We start from the raw sequence: 27,230 nt of genomic DNA, 5'->3' as shown, positions 1-27,230 counted from the left end.
CCTCTGCCCTGATCATCCCAGGGCCTGGTGCCAGGCAACTAGGGGCCTCCCCTACTGACCAAAACCCACAAAACCGTTCAAACTAGTCAGTCCTAAGTTGTTCCCCTGCCCTGCCTGCGTGTCCCACGGAAACCCGAACACAGGTCACGGCCTCAGCGCTCTCTTCACTCCCGCCTCCTCCACGCCTGACCCGGTGCCTCCCCAGGTGCCTGCGTCTCTAGCACCTGCGAGTGTGATGGACTCTGACCCCCTGAGCCTCCCCTCTGCCTCCTCCACCTGTGGCTGCACCTGCCTGACATGTCGTAGAAGACCAGGGGGCAGGCAGGTGGAGGGCGGAAGGGAGGCGGAGGCCACACAAATGACAAGGAGCTGACAAGGGGAGGTGGGCTGGGCGGGGGCCCAGGGAGTGCCAGGATCAGGAGGGCAGGTGCCAGGAGTTCTGGAAGGTTCCCCGCCCACGGAGCAGGTCTGCTGTCTATCAGTGAATACATGGCATTAAAACTCTACCGTGGGACCCGCTGGCCCTCCCCGGATAATAAAGGGTGCTCGATGCCACATAACATATACTCACTCTTCTCTGCAAAAGCGGCTGCCCTAGGAATTAAAGGGGCGGAGAGAACAGGAAGTCAGTCATGAGAAAAGGCTCTGCACGACAAGCACCACGCATCTCAGGGCTTCGCCGGGCAGGGGGCGAGAGGAACAGCAGTGTGTTCTCCCCTTGGAAGGACAGCAGGGCACAGGGGCCAAGGAACCGTAAACTGTGTGCATTTCTCCTGCCCTCTCCCCCCCCTTGGGGGGGCCCGGCGGGATTCCCTGTCTCTCAGCAGGTGAAACCCATGGGAAAGGTCGGCATTCAGGCTCGTAGGCTGGAGAGATTTCTTTCTTCACCAAATTCACCAGATGGCACTGGAGAGTTTTAGATATCTTTGAAAACCCTGGTTTCGGACTTATCTCAGCCGTCTGTTCATTCGTTCAGCCAACGTTTCCTGACTAGCCTAGCATGGCCGGTGACCGCTGTCCGCTCTGGGTACTCCCAAATTCAGAGACACACTTAACATCTCAAGTGATTCTTTAAAAAGTTGCTCCGAACAAGGTGATATTATCCAGCGCTAAACATAAAGGAGGCTTCGAGCCATGAGAAGACACAGAGCAGCCCTGAGTGCAGATTCACTAAGTGAAAGAAGCCGGCCTGAAAAGCCCACACATCCATGATTCAGCCCCGTGACCTTGCGGAGACAGCAAAACCGTGGAGACAGGGGACAGTGACCAGGGGTCCACAACGAGGGACACAGAGGATGTGGGAGGCATTGAGAATTCTCTGTACGATACTCTAGTCGTGGGCAGGTGCCACCATACATTTCTCCAGACCCACAGCCACTTAGAGGGAACCGTGATGTGCACGGCGGACTCTGCGTGGGGATGATGTGTCCGTGCGGCCTCACCGACGGCAACGGATGCAGCACCCAGAGGGGATGCTGATGGGGGGGGCTGGGTTTCGGGGACCCGGGAAAACTCTGCACCTTCTTCCCCATGGTGCTGTGATTAAATGGCTCTAGAAAAACAAGGTCTTTAAAAAGAACCTAAATACCTAACATTAAAAAATTGCTCTGCGCCACATTACCATAATTGTCGCTATTGGAGAAATCCATCATTATAATCACTGAAGCAACCCAGGGTTATGGGGACTCTAGAATGTTACTTTATAAACACACGCACGGCTTAGGGGCATACCTGCCCCCCCCCCAACACTGAACGCTTCAACCGCCACTTTTAGGTCAGTTCTCTGGACAGGGCGCCCAGCGGTCACCCACACGCCCACGAGGTGGGTGGCCCCAGGGACAGACAGACCGCCACGCACACACACAAATCTTACTTGAGCTGCTGGAATTCTGCAAAGGCCTCATCGAATGCTGGAAGGAAACATTTCAAACATTTTAATGGTTTCGTTGCCAATGTATTGGCTTAATGAAAACCGACAAAGAGCCAAAGACTAAACTGATCATTCGGAGAGAATCTTCTCCGAATGAAAATCATGAACCCGAGTGCTTCCTCTCTCAGCATTCTCTGTGGATCGCCGAATCCGAAGTTAGGGGGTGCTAAGGAATGTGATCTTACCCTGGCCGGACAGGTCGAGGGAGCGATGATGGTTATCTTTGCCGTCGTAAATCTCAAAAGTGTACTTTCCTTTATCTTTCTCCGTGGGCTCACAGATCTGCAGCCAGGCCATATCCTCGGTGCCTCCAACCCTCATGTGCTCACTAGACGCGATCTTGGCATCTCTTTAAAAAGAAATCAAAGGGGGCGCCTGGCTGGGGGGCTCAGTCAGCTGAACGTCCAACCTCAGTTCAGGTCATGATCTCGAGGTTCGTGGGTTCGAGCCCCGCGTCGGGCTCTGTGCTGACAGCTCAGAGCCTGGAGCTGCTTCGGATTCTGTGTCTCCCTCTCTCTCTGCTCTTCTTCCCCTGCTGGTGTTCTCTCTCTCTCTCTCTCACAAAATGAATAAATGTCCAAACGTTTAAAAAACAGAAAAAAGAAAATATGGGCTAAAAATGTTGCCTACGCCTTCAGGTCAGAGCAGAGACAGCCCGTTCTGTTCCACCTGCCGCGGCTGACGCCCCCTCCTTTGCAGGCGAATGCTGACCTCCGTCCTCTGTGCTCAGAAACCACTTCTCTGACAACTGTTTCAGAGACACCCCTGGGGTGTGGGTTGGAAAGAGCCAGACCGCAGGAGCCCGCCTGTGCCATGACTATCACAAAGTCCTGGCTGCTTTGGGAGGGGACACCACCCACCTAGAGAGGCAGGAGCAGCAAATGTGAAACACAAAACCTGCTGGTCTCACAGCCTTCATCTTCTTCCACGTTTTACCTTTGGGCTTCTTTGGTGCTTCTCTTCTTTTTTTTTTTTTTTAATGTTTATTTATTTATTTTGAGAAAGAGAGAGAAAGCGAGCAGGGGAGGGGCAGCGAGAGGGAGAGAGACCGCACTGTCAGCACAGAGCCCGACGAGGGGCTCGAACTCACAAATTGTGAGATCACACCCTGAGACCGACAACTGGACACTCAACCGACTGAGCCCCCCAGGTTCCCCAGTTGGTCCTTTTCTTCGCAATCAAGCTAGTGAGGAGCTGACAGACTGGAAACTGAGAATGTGGTCTCCACATATTATTTTCCCGTCGGCGGTCTGCTGGATTGCAGATGAAATGTGCGTCGGCAACAGAGCCACGTTTGGCAAAACGCAGAAGGTGAAGACATTTGTCTCCGGCACCTTCAGGCATTTCTGTCTTCCCCTTCCGTGAGGCCCGCCTGCTGTCCCGGGCCAAGGCCACAGGGAATCACACTTGTACTTACTTGTGATACCAGTTCGCTTTCATCTCTTCGGTAAAATATTTCATGAAACACTGAAGCCTGATGCCTTCTGGGGTGCAGAGCACCTTGAGCGGAGAAGCAGACGCGCCTGCAGGAAACAGAAGACATGCGGATCTAAGAAGGGCAGCGTGTGCGCCTTCGGAACGCAAGGCGCTACTGCCCCTTGGCAGCTCAGCTTAAGAAGAGGAGGAAAATTCTCGCAAACGGCGCCGAACACCGTTCGTTCTGCGTGAATTGATCCGGAACTGAAGTATCGGGGGGGATGGTGAGTCAGCAGAAATGATGCAGGGAGGGGTCAAGGAGGGGTCGAGGACGGGTTAGGGATGGGTCAGGGAGGGGTCAGGGAGGGGTCAGGGAGGGGTTGAGGACAGGTCAGGGACAGGTCAGGGACGGGTCAGGGACGGGTCAGGGAGGGGTCAGGGAGGGGTCAGGGAGGGGTCAGGGAGGGGTTGAGGACAGGTCAGGGACGGGTCAGGGAGGGGTCAGGGAGGGGTCAGGGAGGGGTTGAGGACAGGTCAGGGACAGGTCAGGGACAGGTCAGGGACGGGTCAGGGAGGGGTCAGGGAGGGGTCAGGGAGGGGTCAGGGAGGGGTTGAGGACAGGTCAGGGACAGGTCAGGGACAGGTCAGGGACGGGTCAGGGAGGGGTCAGGGAGGGGTCAGGGAGTCCTAAAACTGCAGTTCGGCCTTCAAGCTGAGTAAAGACGGGATGAAAGGGAGAAGGCAGGAGAGGCAACAGAGGAAAACCCACGACGTGAGAACAGACTTCGTGTGTCTGGAGCAGGAACGCGGCCTCGCGCGACAGGGCACAGGGTCTGGAGGGGGCGAGGGGTCAGGACTCGGGAAGTTACGGTCAAGGCTGACCCGGAAGCGGAGATCGTTACTAGATGCGTAACTTCAGAGAACCGGCGTGGGCCCGGGGTATTCCATCACCCAGAAGATGCCGTGTCCGTGCCCGGCAAAATAAAAGGAAACGATATGATGGAGAAGGACCTTCCGAACGCACCATCTCCTAACTGTGGTAAGCGACCTGGAGACTTCTGTTCATCCTAAAGTCACAGCACTCCACGCGGTCATCGTACCTGCAGGCGTCACCGCACCTGCAGCCTGAGGTGCCGGACGCGCAGTAGCTCTGGGGCTTCAGGTGTGACAGCCTTCGGCTCCAAACCAGGTGGACATTCTCCTGGAAGGGCCGAGGGGTGTGGGCTGTGGGGGTGCAGGGAGAAGCTGGGCAGGAAGACAGACGTAGGGGGAGGGAGGGAGGGCTGAGAGCAGAGGAGGGGCAGGGGCTCGCTCGCAAGGGGGCATCTGAGGTGTGAGTCTGTGTGTGTGTGTGTGTGTGTGTGAGGCTGGGTGTGTCTGTATGTGTGTGTGATTCTGTGTGCGTGTCTGTGTGAGTCTGTGTGTAAGTATGTGATTGTGAGTCTGTATGTATATGTTAGTGTGTGTGTGTCAGTCTGTGTATGTGTATGTGTGAGTCTGTGTGATTCTGTGTGTCTACGTGAGTCTGTGTGTGTGAGTGTGCGAGTCTACGTGAGTCTGTGCTTGTATGTGAGTCTGTATGTGTCTGTGTGCGTGAGTGTGTGTGTCTGTGTGTGTGTGAGTCTGTGTGTGTGTGTGTTTGTGCTTGTGTGTCTCTGTGTGTGTATCTGTGAATGCGTGTGTGTGTGTGTGTGTGTGTGTGAGCCTGTTTGTGGGCACTGCCGATGCTCCCAGGAGAAACTGAGGGAGGCGAGTGTGCTGTGTCCCCGAGGATGCAGGATGGAGACGGCCCCACCGACAGGTCCAAGAACAAAGGCCCCATTTTCTGAAAGCCGAGGGGACCCACGGCACAAGGGATGGTGGTCTGTGACGAACGGCAGGTGGCATGGGAGTCCACAGACGTCGCTCCGGGACTAACGCAAGGCTGGGACACCTCGAGGTCGCCAGAAGTGTCCCTGCGGCCTGCGAGGGGCCCGCGGAGAGGACGGCCCGGGGCAGCAGGCGGGGCCCTGGGGGTCCTGGACCGTGGCACGGGGCGCGGGGGCTGCGGGGAAAGCGGTGAGCTCCCAGCACACACGTGTCTTTCAGCAGACGGCAGCGGCTCCTGCCCCTTTCCCTCAGGGGCTTCCGCACACGCGGGCCTGGCCTCTCGGGAGAACACGGTCTTCGCGTGTGTGCCCCTGGAAGCCCCGCGTCTGTTCTCTCACTACTCTGGCCCCCGCACACGCCCGCTCACGTCTTCAAGGACGGCGCTCAGCTGCCTCCACGGCGCATGTGACATGACAACGTAACACAAGGTAGTTCCCAGGGGCGCGGGAGCGCACCCACCTTCCTGACAGCTCCATCCGCCTTCCCCAGGGGCTCCACCGCCACGAAGGCGTGTTTGGTCCCTTAATGACCATCGAGGCTAAAACTCACTTAAAACGTGGTCACGTTTCCTTGACCAAAAGTAGAAAGAAGTGAAATCTAGCCCACAGAGCTGTTCTGAGGAAACAACGAAAACCACAAAACCACAAGAAGCTTTTGAGGAGAAGGTCAGAAAGCCTGGCGAGAAGGCACTTGGGTTTGGAATTGGACGTGCGCTACTTGGCGGGAGAGCCGCGGCTCGAGCCAGCAAACACCCACAGTTGAGCCGGGTTCCTGCTGCGGGCCTGGCCGCTTGCTCCGAAGACAGAACTTAGGGGACTTCTAGAAAGCCCACAGCGATAAGTGGTGTAACCCTGAGCATAAAACTACACGAATGCCAGCTAAGGTTACTGAGTTACTAACCGATCCCTTCATTGTCCGTTTCCGTGGAAGGGGACGTGGAGAGAAAGAATTTATTTGCAAAGCTACAGAATGGCCTAATACGTACGACGCAAAGCCAGAGGCTTAAAATCTACGATTGCTGCTCCACATGGGTAATAAAGACGCTGACGGCAATTACGTGCACGGCAATCATCCAAACAAAGCGGCGGCAAATCGGAAGACGTGGCTAATCAGGAAGTCCCAACTGGGTTTTTTAAAATACGACATAGATCCTAAATACAGTGCTGGAGACCCCTTCAGAAAGCCTCGGGAGCGGTCGGCGGACGGCTCTGTCCGGCCCCCGGGCCGCCCGGCATCCACGCGCAGGTGCCTCAGCCTTGCCCTTGCGGTGCTAAGTGCCCGTCTCCGCGAACGAGATGTCCGCACCCAAAATAACTCGCAAGTTAGTGGGCATTTACTTACCGCAGACTCTGCTCATTGCCAAAACCATATCCTCGTACACTGAAAGGAAGAAGGAGAGGTGCCGTTACGACGTACGCTTTTATCAGGACGCAGCATTTTCATGTTTAATTAAATGGATACAGGAAATCGTCATGTTCATTTGAAAAATGAAACATTACAACGGTGACATTTATCCATTAAAGGTTCACGTGTGTCATAAATCCCTCTAACCTGTTCGCTTTTTAAACAAGGAACAAGAAAACCTTACGCCACGTAAACCCAACTATACCTTTAATTGAATTTAACTTCCTCGCTGTTTCAATCATTTTAACTGCATTAGTAATGGGATAAAACCTGGCTTACGATGACACGCTCAAATGGCGTTTCTAATGAAAGCGAAGTAACATCACACATTCTTCTAGAACACTGAAGCAGGTTAGAATGGAAATAAAACACAAATCTTTCTCCTGCTGCGTTACCGCCATAAGGACACGGACGGACGTGCCCTCATAGCACGTGGCATCCCGCTGGCAAAACGGATCTCTCGTTGCGGGGAGCAAAGAGGATTTTGTTTTACCTTTGCCAGCGATCTCCAGGACAGACACATCTTGACCTCTGTCGTCTTTCAACGTTGCCTTGTATTCGCCGAGGTCCTTCTTTGACAGCTGCAAGAAAACATACCCCACGTGCGTGTAAAATCAATGCCAAGATGGAAAATGTAAGAAGTGCTAATACGGTTTTTAGCCAACCCTGGGAATTCAGGCCACAAACTGGGAGATGGCGCAGGATTTGCAAGTCATTAGAAAGACGAGCTTTTGTTTGGCCCTCCACCGTTTCACACAACACGGCGTACCTTCGGTATGAGGAGCTGACAAACTCCCTTCTCCAGGTCAGGCAACGTCTCCGTTTCATACAGAACGTCATCCTTCAGCCATTTGAAAACTGTGTCTTTCTTAGTGTTTGCAACCTACGAGGCAGAAATCTTACGGTTAGTATGTAAATCGCTCCAGGAAAAAGTCTCTGGATTTTAAATCACAGACTTAAAAAAAAAAAATACCATCAATGTTTATTATAGCCTCAAATAGAGGCTTATGGAAAAGCTGTCCGTCCTAATAATGGCCAACAGACTTCTAAATTCCAGCTTCTGAAATAATTAAGCCCTCACAGTTGCACACAGAAGGACAAATTGTCCTAGTCCGCGGAATTAAATGATGTGAGGCGCTTTTGGTTTATGTGAAATGCCAGTAATAAAAACAAGTCGTAAGCAGTGTATTTTAAATTTGCAGATAATATGAAATACTCTTAGACGTCTATAAGACCATTCACTGGCTGCTTTTCGGCAGTAGGACATTTCAGATGTGTCCGTATGGAGTGAATGCAACCATAACACAAGATAAGCCCACTGGGAATGGGAACTCCCCTTCTACTAAAATTCCTCACAAGTCAACCTCTGACGTGAGCTTGAATTTGAAACTAAGCTTTGCAGAATTCCAAGGGGGAGTACACATGTCGATCCACATGCTGTGACACTGACACGTACATCATACGGGTGAGAAAGAAGCCTGGTTCCTATGAACGGAATGTACCGGCCACACCAGAATGCACGGGCGGGACTTATATCCGTTTCATTTACTAGATGCATTTACATCCCATACGGGCTCAGCCACAGTGAGGCCAGTGTCAAACAAACAAATGACAAGTATCCAGACAGTGAGACTCGATCCGATTGCGCGGTAGCACGGCCCAGAGCTTCCGCGTGGGCCCTGAGCTGGTGTCGCTGGTGACAGCGTCAGAGCGCCATCCCCGGACAGCAGGGACTCTGAGTGTGCTACTCACACTTGCACCCCAGGCCACGGCGGCACGCCCACGAATGTCTGCTGAGCGGGTGGACGGACTGTTCCCACCAGACTGTGGGACAGGAGCTTGGTTCTCTAGCCGGAAGCAAGAGTTGACAATAAATGGCAGGACAGACTGCATCCAAACAATTCCGGCAGACGACCTCCCGTCCCTAACCAAACCTCGGTATCCATTTTCAGTGTCAACCCTCCCCCTCACATCCTTCACCTCAAGTCAGTACTGCTTTCCCTGACTCTGGTTTTCCCGGCTGCGTTGTCCTTGAGCGCTAAATAAACCCTTTCCAAGGGCCTCCCGCCTCTGTTCTCTACAACAGACACCCTCAACTGGCTTCCCGGTCCAAGAGCTGGGACGTTCTTCTGCCCCTGGAGGACTCTGGTCTTTCCTCTGTACTCTCTACGATTTCTCCCTACTGCTCCTAAAATACGGGCCCCTGAAATGTACATCAATACCTCGAAAAGACAGTAGCAAGACCCCCAAGACATCCACGTGATACACGCCTGACTCACTCTCCAAGAGGGAGCGCCCTGAGTCCCCACGTCTGCTGCACAAGAACTTTCTAGAAGATTTTCTTCGGTTTCAGACTCAAGTTGCTTTTACTATAAACTTTTCTTTTAAAAGACGTTTTTTTCTGGGGCACCTGGGTGGTTGGATCGGTTAAGCGTCCAACTCTGGATGTCAGCTCAGGTCATGGTCTCATGGTTCATGAGATCAAGCCCCAGATCTGCCTCTGTGCTGACAGCATGGAGCCTGCTTGGGATTCTGTCTCTCTCCCTCTCTCTCTGCCCCTCCTCTGCTACCTCTCTCTCTCTCAAAATAAATAAACTTTAAAAAATATATACATAAATAAATTAAAGACGGTTTTCTGTAAAGTTATATGAATTATGTACCCTTGCATAAATTATCTCCATGTGTCTCAATGTCTCCATTGTTTCTTAAGTAAATTTTAAAAATCTGCCCAAGTATCATTAAGGGAAAAACTACGTAAAACAGGTGACAGAATCACAGGAGATGGGGACACAAGTACACAAATTAAGTGCGTTAAACTGCAAAATACTCAAATCCCAGTTAATATGTATTCAGTTTCTCCAATAGCTGTGTTTAAACACTTATAAATCGCTTTGATCAGGGAATGTGAATCGTCCTCACGGATTATATGTGAAGGCACATACCACTGGGATGACAGCAGATGTACACGCAGGAGAATTCCCATTTCGCCCATGGAGGCGCCTACTGAATGCCCACAATCAGGAAAAGACAATGACCCAACCACCACCAGCCCCTCTGCCCCGGCTGGCCAACGAGAGCTGCTGACTGTCTGAAGAACAGACCTGGGCAGTTGCTGGGGTCGAAAACTTTGAAGACACACACCTTCTTTGCATTTGACAATCATCGGAAAACACTGTTGTTCTTCTGATCCTGTTTCCGAAGTAAACGGCCCGTCCTCGGGGACCTTGTGGAGTTTCCCTGTAAATACCTACTGTTCCCACTTGCTGACCAGACACTTGTAACTTCGGTGCCCGTCAGCTTCTTGTACTTTAAGAATGAGGTGGGGGCGCCGGGCGGCTCAGTCCGTTCAGCATCCCACTTTGGCTCAGGTCATGATCTCGCGGTTTATGAGTTCATGTCCCTAATCGGGCTCCGTGCGGACAGCACGGAGCCTGCTTGAGATTCCCTCTCTCTCTCTCTCTCTCTGCCCCTCACCCACTCACGTTCTCCCTCTCTCTCAAAAATAAATACACATTAAAAAAAAAATGTTTTTATTGAGTTTGTCTCTGCGTCTTCCTTATAAACATACCGGGGTAAGAAACTCACTATGAGAAGAAAGACATCCAGGAATTTTTCTGAAATGGCTCTGTAACAACCTCGAGTGTGTCAAATATCAAAACTTTAGCCTCAGTTATTACACACACACAAAGGCCAGGAACAGGGCCTCTAGTTTTGAATTAGTCGCCAACACCAACAATGAGTGGGGACGAACAGGAAAGGTCGGGGTAAGCATGGGGTCTCACGGCCCACCGGGAATGCACCGAGGGCGCCCACGGCCCTCACGCGGCTGCCTCCTGCAGACCGTCCTTACCTCACGCCCCCTGTCCCGGGGCCCTGTGTCCCTGCCACATGTCAGCGCCCTGCACGTTTCTGCACCTGAGCACGGGCCTCCCCTTTACCCCGGCCCCTCATCTGACAACAGCAACGTGGAGAAGCCGGCATCCTGGTGCCCCTGCCCCGCCACCCCGGCAACCCCACTATCACCCGTCTCCTCCTGTCCCCCCCCCCAAATGCCAGCTCCCTGCACGGATGCACACCCGCATGGCCCACCTGCTCCTTCTCCATCAACCCATCAGGCCAGGGGCACAAGCGGCTGACGACTGAATCACCAGCACACAGCGCCCATTCTCTCCTCCTCAGACCGGCCCCTCACGCCGTGGTCCTGACCGTCGCCCGTTCTCACCTCCTCAGGCGGATGCCGCTCCATCCTTTATGCTACTTTCCTTTGCTTTCACCCCATAACTCTTTGTTCCCGACTTCACTGAGATACAGTTGGCAATATCGTTATTTAAGTTTAAGGGATACGACGTGATGATACGATATATTCAACTTCCACGAGATGGTCACCACCTTAAGATTAATTAACACATCCATCCCCTTACATAATCACCTTTTTTTTTTTGTATATTTATGGTTGAGAACTCGAAGAGCTGCCCTCAGCAGTTTTAAGGGTGTTATATGGTATTACCAACTACAGTCACCATGCTGTCCATTTACCAGCCCTAGAACTACTCATCTTACCACTGGAAGTTTGTGCTCTTTGACCAACTTCTCCCCAGTTCCGTAACCCCCAGCCCCTGGCAACCACCCTTGCGCTCTGCTTCTGTAAGCTCAGTTCTTTTAGATTCCACATATACGTGCGATCGTACGGTGTTTTCCTTCTCTGTGCGACTTACTTCGCTTGGCACAATGCCCTCAAGGTCCATCCATGTTGTCACAAGTGGCAGGCTGCCCTTCCTTCCAAAGGATGAATAACATTCCACATTAAGGATACACACGCTGCATTAACCCATTCATCTGCCCACGGACACTTGGCTGCCTCCTTCGGCTGTTAGGAAAAATGCTGCGGTCCACACGGACGCACAGATACCTATCTGAGTTCCCGGTTTCAATTCCTTTCTCTGCCGGATCCTCAGATAATTCTACATTTAATTTTTGAGGACCTGCCTTACCATCTGCCACGACGCCGAGCCTCCGAATATCCACAAGTTGGCAGTTTCCGAGCTCCGTTGCTTTGTCCATGCCCTGGGCCTCCCTGGACAAGTCTCTCCAACCTGACTGCCCCTGGACCATTCCTGGTCTTCCTCCAGTGTCCACCCCAAAAACCCTCACTCTGTTGAAATTCTCTGTTTACCTTCTCTTTCATCTGCTTGTCTGTGAGTAGCTTGAGGAACAAAACCCTGCATTATCGATCTTCCCCAGCACCTATGATAGTGCCAGTCTTGCAGGAGATGCTCCTTAAAGTCTGGTCCCCCAAACAGAGATCTGTATAGTCAGTAGTAACTAAGGCTTACTTTACTATTCAATTGTTAAAGAAAAGCATTAAGGAGCATCTTATTCCCAAAACATACCTTTTATTTCTTAAAGAAACCACGTGAGCGGCACGGGAATCACCGGATGAATGTCATCGTGGCACACTGTCCCTGAGTTCACTCACCAAGATCTTAAATCTTCTAAACGGCCCACTTGACTTCCCTGGCACGCCACCACACCATAGTCCCCTCATAAAGAGCAGAGACGGGCACGGAAGTGTAAGACCACAACGTCCACAAGACGCAAAGTCGCTCGGCACGCCCACGTGCAGTGTTTCTTTGCGTCCTGGGATGGACGGCACACGCTTCCCCGAAAGGGCTCTCGCCAGCCCACGGACGACACCTTACCACTCTCTTGTTGGAGCTCAGTCCTCACCTTACAAACAAGTCGAACCTCGCACTCGTCTGTAACATCCCAGTGCAAATATTCAGCAAAATGAGGGCCTGGGGGGAAAATAGAAAAGTTTTAAAAGGGGGAAAAATACACACACACACACACACACACACACACATATATATCACACCCACGCAATGCATATATATATACACACACACACACACATATATTACACACATACATATACATACATATATATCACACCCACACACACGCATATACACACACATATATACCACACACACATATATACACCCACACACACATATATATCACACCCACACACATGCATATATACACATACATATATATATCACACCCACACACATATATATCACGCACAGGCACACATATACATATATATGTGTGTGTATCTATACTTGTGATGCATTTTGAGCAGAAGAACATAGCTTTTCTGTTTGAAACTGAGATGACATTTCTGATGGATGTACCCTTTCCTCATCACCACCCCCCGAATCACTCATGTGGTAAGTACTGAGTTCTGACCAGCCCTGGTCCCCAGAAGCGCAAGGTCATGGCCTCCAAAACACCAGCTCTAGCATACGGGAGTGGCCTGGAGATCCAGCTCGCACTTTGCACGGTGCCCCAGACTGAATGGGGGACCGTGGGAGACTATGTCGCTGTGGGATGGCCAGACCACAGAGGGGTGGAAAATGTGCGGGGGGGGGGGGGGGGGGCGAGTGGGACTGTAAGGAGACCAGCGGGCTCAGGAGAGACTAGCTGGTCTGCAGGTTGGCCACAGAGCCCGGGTACCTCTGGTTACCCTGATCATGTCCCTGATTCGCAGTGACAGAAGTATGAACACTACATAGTGGATTCCGGGACTTTCAAAGGTAGAAGCAAGAAAAGAATACAGATGAAATCCATGTAAAGTGCAAAAAACAGAAAAATGCCCAAATTTCTGCAGATAAAAACCATCTAACATCGCGGTCATTTAAAATAGCATTTAGTCATTGGGCATTGAGCAGAATTGGCCTTAAACAAGCATTCAAATAAACACTGAGTCTGGGGGCTCCTGGGTGGCTCAGTTGGTTAAGCGTCTGACCTCAGCCCGGGTCATGATCTCGCAGTTCGTGACTTCAACCCCTGCATCAGGCTCTGTCCTGACGGCTGGGAGCCTGGAGCCTACTTTGGATTCTGTGTCTCCCTCTCTCTGCCCCTCTCCTGCGTGCTCTCTCTCTCTCTCAAAAATAAATAAACATTAAAAATTTTTTAAAAAAGCAAACACTGAGTCTGCTGGGGGATCGTGCTGGGGGCGGGTTAAGTACATACCTTGCTTCCTGAGGAACTCCTTTCTTTGAAATTCAGCCTCATCCAGAATAGCCTTGAATGCTAAATTCGGTATTTAAGGGGGAAAGAAATGAAAGATGTTTGCTTCTGTGGGGTCAACACAATTTTCTTTGAATTTTCTTTTACAGGCATACAAAAATAGTGTTGCATACCATCTCCGATGAGAACCAGAGAAGACTGACTTTTGGCTTTTCCGTCATGAATCTGCACAGTGTAGGTGCCTTCGTTCTCGATAGTAAATCGGTCCATGACCATCTCGATAATGCCCGTTGCTTTGTCGCATTTAATTCTGTGTTTCTGGAAGCAATGGGGGAAGTAGAGAGGTCTACAGTGAAATTCCGTCTTCCGGTCTGACCCCTGACGTTAGGTAGTGGCATAATGTCACTACTGCAACTTCGGGGACTGGGACGTACACAGAAACACAGAATGAAATTTTATCCACTAAACCTCCTGGAGAACGGCACATCCACCAAGGGACACGAACATCCCCTTGGTGACCAAGCCCGCGTTCTGCGTGGGAGCCGACGACGCCAGGAAGGCTCACTCCCAAGAACAGGCGCCTAGCGCGAGAAAATCAGACACGCAGGAGGGACGAAATGGTGTGCATGTCAGCGTGCCCCACGCTGACCATGAAACCACGGGGAGCCGGCAGCAACGCACCGCGTGGCCTGCGCCTCCGAGGCCGCCGTGTGACCAGGGCCACAGGAGCTGCGTGTCAGGCGGGCAGAGGTTTTCTGGAGGAGCGAGGAGGAACCGTGCGTGCCTTGGCAGTTCTGGCACCTTGCGCCCGAGTCCGTCCTGAGGCCACGACCCGACACGGCCTCTGAATGCTCCCAGCTGACCGCCGGCCCCATGCCACGCAGACTGGGGTGGGGAGCACTTGCCTGAACAGCCCTGGGGATCGGCGGGGTGCCTTCCCGTGAGATCCCCGCAGTGCCCGCCTGCCCTACAGGGCCATACCTTGCCCCGGTCCAGATGTCCTCTCGCCGTCCGCCCGTCCGGCTGGACGGTAAATCCTCAAGAGCGAGGACTGTCCTCACCCTTTCCACCTGGCACGTGAGCGCCCAAACGAGCGTGTAGGGGATGCTCGACGAGAAAGTCAGCCTGTGCCGATCGGCTCATTTTGCCGTCTACGGCGCTGAGCTGGCTGCGGTCCCTGACCACAGCGTAGTTCCCACCGACGCGTCCGACCGGGGACATGACCCCGTGCTGCCCAGCCCACCCGAAGCCCGGCTTCCTTTCACGCTGCTCTCATCTTTCATGACGAGCTGACACACGCTGACGTTTTGTGGTGGCTAACGGACTCCATCTTATCCCCACCTCAGACACCACGGAATCTGAAACTAAGCAGGGCCACGGAGGTGCGGGGACCACATCCAAAGAATGAGTCGTCTCCGATGCAGAGAATCAGCAGGGAAAGGACGGCACCAAGGCACTGGGGCTCCTCCCTAGAGATGCTGCTCACGGCAGGGCCTCGACCTCTGTGTGCCCAGGGTGACCTACAGGACGGCCCCTGCCGGCTCTCGTCCTCCCATTAGGCTGAGCCCCACTGGGACTGTGGCAGTGACTCTCCAACCTGAATGACGACCTCGCTCCTGAGAGGGGGAGGCCCACGAGCCAGGAGAACAGAACAAACACCCGTGACCCACGGTCAGCAGGCTAAGGAAACCCCATTGGCCCCCTAGAAAGTGTGCTCCCTGACATGCCCCTTTCTAAGAGTTTAGAATTTCTGTCTGCAGGTAACTTAACAGAAAACCTGTGAGCAGGGGAGCCTGGTGAGCGGGAGGGGGGGCGGTCAGTCGGTTGAGCATCAGACTCTAGATTTCAGCTCAGGTCATGATCTCTCAGTTCGTGAGCTCGAGCCCCACATCGGGCCCTGTGCTGACAGCTCAGGGCCCACTTGGAATTCTCTCTCCCGCTCTCTCTGCCCCTCACTCTCTCTCCCTCTCCCGCTCTCTCTGCTCCTCCCCCGCTTGCTCTCTCTCATCTCAAAATAAATAAACATTATTTAAAATATCTGTGAACGGAGCCAGAGAAACAGGACTCGCTTTCTGACAAACACCGCGTGTAATTTCCACGGTGCTCTCCTCTCTCTGAGACCACACTGACGCCTCAGCATTCCAAATGGCTGTGTCCCAAGAGACTTCAGAACACAGCTATTGGCAAAACAGCAACTTTGCCCGGTTTACCGGTGAGCGCATCTCCAGGAGCATCGGGCACCGTCTAAACTCTCCCGCAGGAAGGCCAAGGCCCCCGTCTTGGCCCGCTCCCCTCCGGCTCCTGGCATCTAGCTGTCACACCGCCAGCGCTCAGCACAGGCAGCACCAGGCTGGCCTGTCCCCCGCCCACCTCCCCCAGACTCACCCCGGGCACCCCCGTTCCCCAAGCCTTCCTAACGGCTTGGGCCTCTCCCGTCTCCGCTGCCCCTGAGCTCAGATGGCCCTGCTCCTCTGTTCTCAGTCCCTGCGTCCTCCCCTGAGGGACCCGGTCCTCCAGCTCCAGGGGACCCTCCAGGAGGGCAGGCTCACCTCACTTCTCTGTCCCTACTGCTGGGCTGGCTCCGGGGGACCATCAAAAACGATTCACAAAACATACCCCGCGGGAGACAAAGACGACTACCACATTCTCAGTGGTTAACGATGAGGCTTCAGGTCCTGGCTCATCAAATACACCTTGTGAGTTTTAAGTGAATCAAACCTACTCCCCAGCCCTGACTTCCAGTCAACATTAAAAAAACACCTTCATAGTTAGAAATTGCAGTGCGATTTCACGGACGTACGGCACACGATATGTGCTTGTTTGAGGTCATTTACGCCGTGTCCAGATGGGACGCTGGTCTGTGGAACGTGACGGAGAGACAGAAATGAGCAAGAAAGGCTGGCTTCAGATCGCTTTCTGGGAGAGAGAGGCCAGGGTAAGAAGCGGTACTGATCACAGAAGGTGGAGTCACTCCTGGTGGGGGTGGGGGGGTGCGGGGGGCAGGAGGAGGGGAAGGCCTGTAAGTAAGGGCACACTCAGACACCTGTAAGTAAGGGGACTCCAGGAGCCTCCTCGTCAAGTCTGAGAAGCACAAACACGGCACTCTCACCCCCCAGACTCTTAACAACACAACAGCCGTTTCTGTTTTCTCGGCTTCCGCACTGTGGTATCTGGGCAGGTTTTAGGAATTCCTTAGGCTTCTCGCTATTATGCAGCCAGATGAAGTTCAACGATTTTCCGGGCGCCATAAATACAGGCTTTTATGTGACTTACGCAAAATAACATCAATCTTCACATGGGAAAGTCACCTGTGGATTGCTAATTAAGCCAGTGAAACAGCTCAGCCCTACTCCAAAAGATTAGCCACGCGGCAAAGACATCAGTTTTTAAAGCAAGGTCTATGCAGCAGGTAGGAAACGTTAATCAAAAGATGTTCTTCAAATAAAGTGCAATTACACTAACTTCCTTTTCATCTCCTGGCACGATCTCTGCTCGAAGAAAATGCCTCCAATTCCTTCATCATGCCGTACTCTCCCAGGGACAAGAGTCACGTTTCTGGCTTGTTTGCAACCAGGAAGAAAATACTGCTATCTGTCAGCCGATCCTCCCACGTCTACGAGTCTAACGTACGTCACTGTTTTTCAAGGTGAAGAAAAATCACACGCTCCTTGTCCATTCAGGATTTCTGCCCGATAGCCGCTCACGCTGCCAGATAAGCTTTACCAAACGCCCACCGGACACAATGCCCGCACTAGGGGTGAGGGGCCCGGTGAAAGGCACCTGCGTGGCTACAGCGATTCCCACATTTCAACCGCCCCGTGAACGTGTGTGCAGCACACACAGGGGTGAGGCGTTCAGGGGTTAGGAGGATGGTACACGGACCAAGGACACTTCACACTGAGCATCCAGGGGAAGAGCAGAGGAAGTACAGTCCCCTAGCTTTCCGTGCAACAGTAACGAAAGGGCCCATCGAGCAAGGTTTTCCTTTAGCTGGATCTCCAGGTGAACTATAGTTACTAGACAAGAAGAAATACGTCGAAACACAATCAAGGTTCCACAGCCAGAAAAGGAATATTTAGAGTAACTGTAGGATTCGTTGCACACAATGAAAAGCAGAACAACGGTAAAAGCGTTTGAATCCCAGCACGCTACACATTGTTGGCGATTCTGCTGGTCTTTGCCCAGATCTGCCATAACAGAGAGCAGCCTAAAAGTTCAGGGAAGGTGTAGAAACAGATTTACCAGGAGGTGCCTGATATGGGAAGTTCTCCGTGGGAGGGGGGCCCCCAGCGGCCATGTTGCAAAATGCATGCCTTCAAAACCATGATCGAGAATAAATACACCTATCCGTCAGGGATATTCCCACGTCCCTCGTGTCACCTGGACCTTTTGATAAAACCAGGCTCAACGTCTCCGGGGGGGGGAGGGTGCCTGGGTGGCTCAGTCGGTCAAGTGTCCAACCTCGGCTCAGGTCATGATCTTGCAGTTCGTGGGTTCAAGCCCCGTGTCCGGCTCTGTGCTGAGAGCTCGGAGCCTGGAGCCTGCTTCGGGTTGTGTGTCTCCCTCTCTCTGCCCCTCCCCCGCTCACACTCTGTCTCGTTCTCTCTCAAAAATAAAAAAACATCCACAAATTAAAAAAAAAAACAAACCGGCTCAACGTCTCTAAAACATAGTGTCATTATTTTTAATGCTGGCAGGCTGGGATTCAGAGGGCTTCCGATCTCTTCTCTGGCCCAGGCCAATCTCTGAACATCCCAAGAATCAGCCATCACACAGGCATCTCACCAACCTGCCACACCCCAAATTCTACCGCTCAAACACAGAACACTGACTTCAAGGAAATGACCTACTGAAGTAAAACCTGGCCCTCTTCAAAGCCCCAGATCACTCACACATGAACTCACCTCGCTGTCGGAGACTTCTCTGTCGTTAATAATAAATCGGTAGCTGGCATCTGGTGATAAGTGCTCAGCCTGGAGCCAGAAGCGAACCTGGCCCTTATCAAAAATCTCATAAGCTAATTCTGATTTCAAAGGAATTGCTACAGGAAGAAAAGAAATCAGAAGTCAATAAGGCATGAATCCTTATGAGAAAAATTGCTACATATTGGTGGAAAATATCAATCCCAGTTATTAAATTTTTTGCGAACGTGAAGCCCAGGAGTACTGAATTGGATTATGAAAACCCAAAATAAAAACAAACCCCTCGTTAGCCTGCTGTAGTTAAAGGCGTGCCGTGCGAGCTTTGTGTGCCCGTCGGCACAGCCTCGCTCTCCTGGCTGATCCGACGGCTGCGAATGTATCGATCTGTGTATTCAGTGTAACTCAATCACCCAAGGTGCCATCTGACTGACTCACTTGGATTAGGAACAGCTATGCTAAGCCCCAAATTCTAACCACTCTCTATGCAATAAAAATTTCTACGAGTTACAGTACCAATTCGTTTTTGTTTTAAATGTGCAGGGGACACGCCTGTAAGCTGGGAGTGTGAAATGAAGGCGCTCTGCCCCAAAGAGCTCCTCCGTGAGCTCCGTGCGGCAACAAACACCCCCCTCTCCCCCGGTTGCGTCAGCCTGCAGGGTCCCGGGCTCACTTACTGGGATTTTTGATTTCGTTGCTCAGGGCCATCAGACGTTCAAGCTCTAAAATTAAGAAAAATACTCACGTCGGTTTTGCCCTGTACATTCAGAAGTTTACAAACAATCGAGCGGAGATGGGACATCACCGAGATTTAATCTGGGGTGGTGTAAGAAATGCGAACCGGAAGTGAAAGCACGAGTCGGAGTTAAGCCACCTTTGAACGCTCTCTTCGGCTGAGATCCTCACCATTTAATAACCCGGTCCCGACGGGCAGTGGGGTGTGTGAGGGCGGAGCCTTGGGGACAGCGGGTTTGGGGTGGGGGCGGCTTGCAGAGGGGAGGTTTACAGAGATCCGTTTCCAGACCCTCTAATTCCACAGGATCCTAATATGGATCCGGCAGGCTGGGGACGGGTGGGTGGTCTGTGATTTTCTTCCCCCTGCGAGATGGCCTTCTTCCAAATGCTTCGCCCCCCCACGATTTCACTGTGATGTATTATTGCCGCAAGTTAACAAAAACAAAAACGCATCACTCCTGAGTCTCAAGGACAAGCTAAGAAACCCTGAAGGTTCTCAGCCATTTCTTCCCTGCTTCCTTCTTTCCTTCTCTCCTTCCTCCTCAATGAGAATTGAGAAAGGCAGCCGTGGTCACGAAAGCATGTGTGAACACGCTGATTTGAACTCAACAATGAAGTCGGACTGCTCCTGACTGGACGGCTGGCCTGGCTTCCCGATGAGGTCTAAGGGTAGGAATCCCCGTAAATCAAATGGGCAAAACCTGCAGCTTCATCCACAAGACAGACGTCCAAAGTCCACATACGTTACAGAACACGCTGTAAATGCGCATCGTTTGCAACTATTTAAAAGGAGGGGCGCCTGGGTGGCTCAGTGGGTTAAGCGGCCGACTTCGGCTCGGGTCATGATCTCGCGGTCTGTGAGTTCGAGCCCCGCGTCAGGCTCTGTGCTGACCGCTCAGAGCCTGGAGCCTGTTTCAGATTCTGTGTCTCCCTCTCTCTGACCCTCCCCTGTTCATGCTCTGTCTCTCCCTGTCTCAAAAATAAATAAAACGTTAAAAAAATTTAAAAAATAAAATAAAAGTAAAGACGCCATCTAGAAGCTTAGCGATGGTGCCGAGGGGGTACAGACCACTCTTCAGGGTTACCTAGGGGTGTTTGGAGCCTGAATGGTTTGAGGACCACGGAGTTGGGTCAGAAAAGGCAGCCTAAAAGGCACTGGAGCAGACTGTGGATGTGCCCCTATCTCTGGGCACGGGCACACTGAGCGAGGACCCCACACGCAGACTCTGTGCAGAGCCCCCCGCTGGAGTCCTGCTCAGTCTGGTGAAATCTGCATTTGCTTCACCAGGCTTCCCAGCACCTGCACTGGACACGCAGGGGCCTGACGTCAGGGGCAGGGGGCGCCTCCCGGCGGGGGCCCAGGCCGCTCCCGCCTACCCACACCGGACGGCCACTCTAGGTCAGCTTGCCTCGGGACCACACTGCCTCCAGCCACCACGCCACGGGTGGCCGCACGGTCTGCTCATCAGGCACGAGAGGCATTTTAATAGAGGGCTCGGAGGGACTCAGAAGCCTCAAGGACCTGAAGAAACCTGTCTGGAACTGCACGGTTCACCCCACATCCCGGTAAGGCTAACCTTGACCTGCACGTATGGCAGACAAGGGCTGGACACAAACAGACCGAAGCCCAGGCAGCACAAGAATCCGCCTCCCGAGGCTCCCTCGTTTGCCTAGTGGAGTCGGGTATGTGAGCCCACCTGAGACCACCTCCCCCGAGCCCCGTGGCCCGAACAGACTTTGCTCATTTCCTCCTTCGGTCTCCTACTCCTAGGAGAGCGCGAGAGGTTGACTCTGCTGGCTAGACCCTATTTCACACGCAGAAAATGCATGTTTTCTTTTATCGTCCTGATTATTCAATGTTGGGAGGGAAGGGGGCGTCTTCCGTACGTGTCCCCTGCATCAATCTCACGGGCTTACCTGCTAATATGCCCCTCCCTGCTTGCAAGCCTCCGAAATGTAGCAAAACCCAACGTTAAAAGCACAAGGGGGGAGCGGGGGCCGCCTGGAGGGCTCAGGTGGCTGAGCATCTGACTCTTGGTCTTGGCTCAGGTCGTGATCTCAGTTGGTGGGTCCGAGCCCCGCATCGGGCTCTGTGCTGACAGCGCGGAGCCTGCTTGGGTTTCTCTCTCTCCCTCTCTCTGCCCCTCCCCTGCTCACTCCCTCTGTCTCTCTCTCGAAATAAATAAATAAACCTGAGAAGAAAAGGCACAAGGGGAAGCTGTAAAGGCAGCAGGTCCTGGGCCAGTGATTTACGTGGCGGATGGACTACAAGCTCCAGAGTCTCCTCAGTCCCACGGTAGGTTTGCTTCTGTAAATGTCCCGCACCCCAGCCTCCCCCCGGCACACGCCCTTTCCCTAAGTGAGTCCTTCCTGTGTTGCCGTCAATCTTTTCAAGCGTCACACACCGAGCCAGGCGAGCCCACGTCACGTGGACCTTACCTTCTTCATCCAACACAAAACTGGAGGACACTCCGTCGGTGTCGCTTACGGACACGGAGTACGTTCCTAAATCCTCTTTATCCGGCTTTTTGAAGTACAGCTTCGAGCTGAAAGGGAAGAAGCATAGGAAACGTTACCGTTTGTGACAGTCCCGCGGAGTCCCAGCGGCCAGCTCCAAAGCGGACTTACTGGTCGCCCACCGTCTCGATCCTAAACTTCCCGTCGTCTCCGACCTCCTCGTAGGCTTTGCACCAAGTGAACTGGGAGGCGTCTGTCATTTCTTGGCAGTCAAAGCTCAGGTAGATGTTTCCTTCCTCGTCCACACCCGCACTGATCTCCTTCGTGCCTGAAGGGCGAGGACACAACTAGACGCCTTAGGATTCTTTTTTTGGAGGGGTGGCTCCTTTTACCCCGACTCATCAGGTTGCTCTCCACGGTCACCGAGGATGCTGAGTCGGACCCGTCAGAGGGCAAACCACGGCGGGAGCAGAGGGCAGAGCACGCTGGGCGTTCCGTCCATCTCCCTCTCTGTGTCCAGGCCCGCCGTGGAGAGTGTGTCGGCCAGGAAGACCCTTCCTCTCTCTGAGATCTGGCCCCTCACCCCTGCTAGGGGCCCGGGCAGCTGTGGGCACACGCGGGCCCCCCTCTCTGCTCTCCTTCCCTGAGGGGCAGTGGGGAGGGGGTACTTCTGCCTACTCTGGGAGCAGGTGGACACCCGGCCCATCGCAGGCCAGTCCGAGTCGGCCCCTCGGGAACCAGGGTCACGTCAGCCTGGGCAGGTACGAATCGATCACCGGTTTCCGAGAAGACAGAGAGGCACGGAACGCCGGGTGGCAGAAGGAAATGAAGCCAGCCCCAGGGAGGGGAACCACCGACCCCCCTGTCTGCGGCTCGAGCACACTCCTTCCCCACGTGCCCTGTGCGCCGACCTCGTCCTCAGAGGTCACCTCCACGGGCCTTTGGCTACTTGGAACCGCGAGCAGTACCAACGGCTTCATGAGCTCCTGGTCCAGAGGCAGCAGTGAAACAAAGACCACTGTCATCCCCGCCGGTTGCGGTCGTCCTCCACGTAAAGCTGCCACTGACTCTGCCACGTGGCCTGGGGCACCCCACCCTGACCCAAGGGTCTGCCAGGGCATGGGGCTGGCTGGACACACGCGCTCCCGTCTGCCACTCCGCTGCTCCAGCATCGCGACGGGACCCAGCCGTCGCCGCGCTCACGCGGACACAGAGCGCGCGCCCCTCCTCCCGCAGCCGGGCCACCGCCTCGCGTCGCTACGCGCTCCAGTCTCACCTGGTCTGGCCTCCACCAGCACCGGCTCAGACGTGTCCGACGGCCTTCCCACCCCACTGGCGTTCACGGCCCGGACCCTGAAGACATAGGTCTTACCCTGGTGCAGGTTACAGACCTTGGGAAGACAGAGAAAATACCCCATGTCAGTCGACAAATGACACAGACTTTATACTTTTCACATTTTACCGTGAACCTGCTTTTTAAAAAAGCAATTCATTTTCCAGCTAGAACGGCTGCACGCAAGGAACAAGGAAGGCCAGAGGTGGGACAGGCTGACGATCACTCCCAGCCTTACTTTGCAAGAGCAAACACTCACTCTTCAATGTTGCTACGTTGTTTCTTTTTTCTCTGCATGTTTCAAAGCAGAATTAAAATCACACCTCCAGTTTGCAACCTGAGGTTCATACTTAACACGATTCTACAGGATGAAATATTATTTTCACGGTGAGTGCTAACTGCGCAAGATATCCCATCATTTGGAGGCATGAAGATTAAATCATTTTCCTCTCGCACATACGGAGGTAATGTGTACCGCAACCCGCACTGGTAAGTAAAGTATACCTAAGTCATTTGTTTTGCTAGATCCTTAGAAGCTGATCGGTTCATTCAGAAGAACCCGATCTTGTTTTACGCTGTCGGCTTGCTTCCCAGAGGCTGATGCCGATTTACGTGTCTGAAGGTGCAGCCGGGGACACAACTCAGGTGTGGTCTTTACGTACAGGCGTGTACGTGCCATGCCACGGAGACCCCAGTCAAGCGACGAAAACCCCTCGGTGAGGGCAGCTAGGGAACAAACCAGCCAGGTGGCCTCCTGCTCCAAAGACCAGGGTCACAACTGCCCCCAGTGATGGGCAAACCGTAGGTGCTAAAAATAGAAACATGTGGAGCAAGAACAGTGCAAGCTTGTGAAATGTACTAAAGCTGTGCGTGTGCTTCTCGGGCAGACATCTGTGAGCGATCCTGAATTATTCGGACGAACTCCAAGGCCTGGAGCGCAAAAAAACCAGTAGTGGAGACCGTGCACGGTGGCACCGAGCTATGCGGGCAGCCGCCTGGTGGCCCAGAGCCCGTCCGCAGCGGGACCAAAGTCACCCTCCCCGCGAGGCAGCGAGCGAGCGGAGGAACACGGTCACCTTTAAGTAACGGTTGGCGGTTGCTGCCTCGTTCACGGTGCTCCATTCTCCAGAATCCTCCTCCTTATAGTCCACAAAATACCCAGAAATGGGGCTGTTGCCCGTGTACATGGGCGCCTTCCAGAGCATGACCAGCGACGTGTCCCTGACCTCACAGAACGTCAGATCATAGGCAGGACCTGCAAAGTGGAACATACCCCGTGCCCATGCACGCACACGCCGGCCGCACAGCACACCCGCCGCCCCGGGGAAACACTACTTTTTCACACCACGGACGTCGCTAATCTGCCTACTGAATGTCTCTATCGGCGTTTGTCCGAGAACGTCCGGGAGGAGTGTGGAGGGGGGAGTGGGGGGCGTCCGGCCGGCCCCACAGCCGCGCATGGGGCATGGGGGGCACTGCGGCCACCCTCGCGATGGCTCGTGAGCCCACATCGCTGCTCAGGACCAGCAGCCTGTCTCAGAGACAAAGCAGGTGCACCCAGGTGGGGCACGCGTGTTACCCACGCCCACGCAGGAAACCTGTCCGCCGCAGCGCCCGCCCTCTGGCCAGCCCCACGCGTGCGCAGGGCACTCGGGGCCCCAGAGGGGACTCCTACCAGGCTCAGGCATGGTCCACGCCTCACACTTGAAGCGCTCGCTGGGGTCCGACGACTGCCCGATCCCCGCCAGGTTGACGGCCGCGATTTTGAACTCATAGAGTGAGCCTTCTGTCAAGCCATCCACCTACGCGGATTATTCAAGTTAACGCATGAAATAAGCGTTGCGTTGCAGTCCGTTCATGACTGACTCACGAATGAACCCCGAGGGAGGGGCCACGTCGGTAAACTGTGCAGTGAGGTCAGGGAGGGCTGCGGATGCCCCTGCCGCATGTGGCCGCTCCAGGGGACCTCACCTGCTTTGCCCTGTTCCTTCCTTGCATAACCTCGCCTACAGGGGCGGCGTGATGACCCCCCCCCCCACCACCGGCAGATAGGGCTCCGGGGGCTTGGAGACACGAAGGCACAGAGGCAAGTGAACAGCAGAGCAGAGGGGCCTGCCCTCAAGCCCCCGTCCCTTCTGTGAACGCCGGCACATTGGCCGCCACGGGCTGGGGACCTGAGGCCTCCCTGCCAGGCCAGGGCCTCACTCTGTGACACCGGGCAACCCGTCACCGTCCCCAGCACACCACCTGGAGGCCCTTCGGTCGGGACCTCAGCCACACGAGGGTCTGTACCCAAACGTGAGGGGAAGGCCTTGACCAGGACCCTTAGCGCTGCCTGGCAGTTTCCAGACAATACTGTCTCTAAAAACAGATGACCTGCAAAGCAAGTGCGTTTAAAGTTCAACGGCCTCGGGTGCCTGGGTGGCTCAGTTGGTGAAGCGTCCGACTTCGGCTCAGGTCATCATCTCACGGTTCATGGGTTCACGCCCTGCGTCCAGCTCTGGGCTGACAGCTCAGAGCCTGGAGCCTGCTTCAGATTCTGGGTCTCTGTCTCTCTCTGCCCCCACCCGCCTGCTCATTATGTCTCTCTCTCTCTCTCAAAGGTAAATAAACATTAAAAAAAATTTTTTTAAGTAAATGCTTTCCTCTTAAAAAAATTTTAAAACAAAAAAAAAGGGGGGCACCTGGGTGGCTCAGTTGGTTAAGCATCCAACTTCGGCTCAGGTCATGATCTCACGATCTGTGAGTTTGAGCCCCGCATCAGGCTCTGTGCTGACAGCTTGGAGCCTGCTTCGGATTCTGTGTCTCCCTCTCTGCCCACCCCCCCCCCCCCCCGCTCATTATTGTCTCCCTCTCTCAAAGGTAAATAAACATTAAAAAATTTTTTTTAAGTAAATGCTTTCCTCTTAAAAAAAATTTTAAAGAAAGAAAAAAAAAGGGGGCGCCTGTGTGGCTCAGCTAGTTAAGTGTCCAACTTTGGCTCAGGTCATGATCTCACTGTTTATGGGTTCGACCCCCATGTCGGGCTCTGTGCTGACAGCTTGGAGCCTGGAGCCTGCTTCGGATTCTCTCTCTCTGCTCATTATTCTCTCTCTCTCTCTCAAAGGTAAATAAACATTAAAAAAAATTTTTTTAAGTAAATGCTTTTCTCATACACACGTGAACACATATGCACACACGTGTACTCATACCCATTCACAAATACACGTACACATTCATATGCTCACGTGCACACACAGGCACACGTGTGCATGCTCACGTGTGTTTGCACTGTGCACACACACTCATATACACACGCGTGCACACACGTTCACACACACAAGCCTGTGACCTACACTGTGAGAACGAGGAGTGGGAATGTCAGAGGGCAGAAGAGAAAGCCCATGGGCTACTGAGGGTTTGTGTCTGGATTCGGTCCCGGATCTTCCTTCCTCCAAACCCACGTCCTTCCCACTCTCTCCGCTCGGACAGAACACGCGTTTGGACAAGTGACTCACTCGGGGGCGGGCATGCAGCCTTGCTCAGGAAAACCGCGACAAAGAAGCCAGGGGGGCAGGGGGACTCCCTGACTGACACCTGCTGGGCGCAAACCTCACATCCCCACGGCAGCTCGCTGCGACAAGCTCGGGGCCTGGAGCCGGCCGTGGTGGTGACCTTAACCCCCCCTCCCCCGCCCGCCCCCTTGCCTCTCCACCTGCTCCTGCTTCACAGGACAAAATGCTTCCTAAGGCCCAGTTGTAGAGATACAGGATCTCAGGAGACCGAGAATTTTTCTTAACCCGCTTTTGCTTCTGTGTCACGTGATCTAGTGTCTGAGTCGCTGAAGGAAGGACTCTGCCCGGGATGCGAAAGCAGAGCGGAGACCCGTGAACCCGGAAGAACCAACCGTCAGGATCCTCTCCTTCACAGGCGAAGAGTTGACCTCATGCCAGTTCTTATGCTGAGCCTCGCGCTTGTCTATGTAGTAACCCAGGATGGGGGCCCCGCCGCTGAACCTGGGCACCTTCCAGCCCAGCGTCATGGAGTGGCCGTCGCAGTTCAGAAGCGTGACCCCGTACGGATGCGAGGGGACAGCTGCAGGGACACAGGGCGGGAGGATTACCCCAGAGTCGGCCTGGGCACCCCCTGC

The 27,230-nt window shown here is 53.6% G+C and overlaps 1 protein-coding gene across 2 annotated transcripts in view; it reads right to left on the bottom strand.

Moving 5' to 3' along the window:
* The window catches only part of MYOM2 (myomesin 2), a 73,800-nt gene that overhangs the window by 3,436 nt on the left and 43,134 nt on the right, over window positions 1–27,230 (bottom strand). For both annotated transcript variants that reach the window (XM_015065685.3, XM_053216222.1), the window contains exons 18-35: window positions 26,988–27,175; window positions 24,777–24,903; window positions 24,178–24,356; window positions 23,045–23,159; window positions 21,940–22,096; window positions 21,751–21,857; window positions 19,254–19,298; window positions 18,562–18,698; window positions 13,831–13,975; window positions 13,661–13,720; window positions 12,347–12,414; window positions 7,389–7,502; window positions 7,113–7,200; window positions 6,557–6,595; window positions 3,348–3,453; window positions 2,116–2,279; window positions 1,874–1,910; window positions 572–594 (exon numbers count right to left, since the gene is read on the bottom strand). In XM_015065685.3, the coding sequence (XP_014921171.3) occupies window positions 572–594; window positions 1,874–1,910; window positions 2,116–2,279; window positions 3,348–3,453; window positions 6,557–6,595; window positions 7,113–7,200; window positions 7,389–7,502; window positions 12,347–12,414; window positions 13,661–13,720; window positions 13,831–13,975; window positions 18,562–18,698; window positions 19,254–19,298; window positions 21,751–21,857; window positions 21,940–22,096; window positions 23,045–23,159; window positions 24,178–24,356; window positions 24,777–24,903; window positions 26,988–27,175 (1,899 nt within the window). The remainder of the gene's footprint in view (window positions 1–571; window positions 595–1,873; window positions 1,911–2,115; window positions 2,280–3,347; window positions 3,454–6,556; window positions 6,596–7,112; window positions 7,201–7,388; window positions 7,503–12,346; window positions 12,415–13,660; window positions 13,721–13,830; window positions 13,976–18,561; window positions 18,699–19,253; window positions 19,299–21,750; window positions 21,858–21,939; window positions 22,097–23,044; window positions 23,160–24,177; window positions 24,357–24,776; window positions 24,904–26,987; window positions 27,176–27,230) is intronic.

This window comes from Acinonyx jubatus, chromosome B1 (assembly GCF_027475565.1).
Source record: "Acinonyx jubatus isolate Ajub_Pintada_27869175 chromosome B1, VMU_Ajub_asm_v1.0, whole genome shotgun sequence".
In the NCBI taxonomy this organism is placed as follows: Eukaryota; Metazoa; Chordata; class Mammalia; order Carnivora; family Felidae; genus Acinonyx; species Acinonyx jubatus.
The sequence above is the reverse complement of the archived record's forward strand: the minus strand, read 5'-3'. Positions and strand labels throughout refer to the sequence as shown.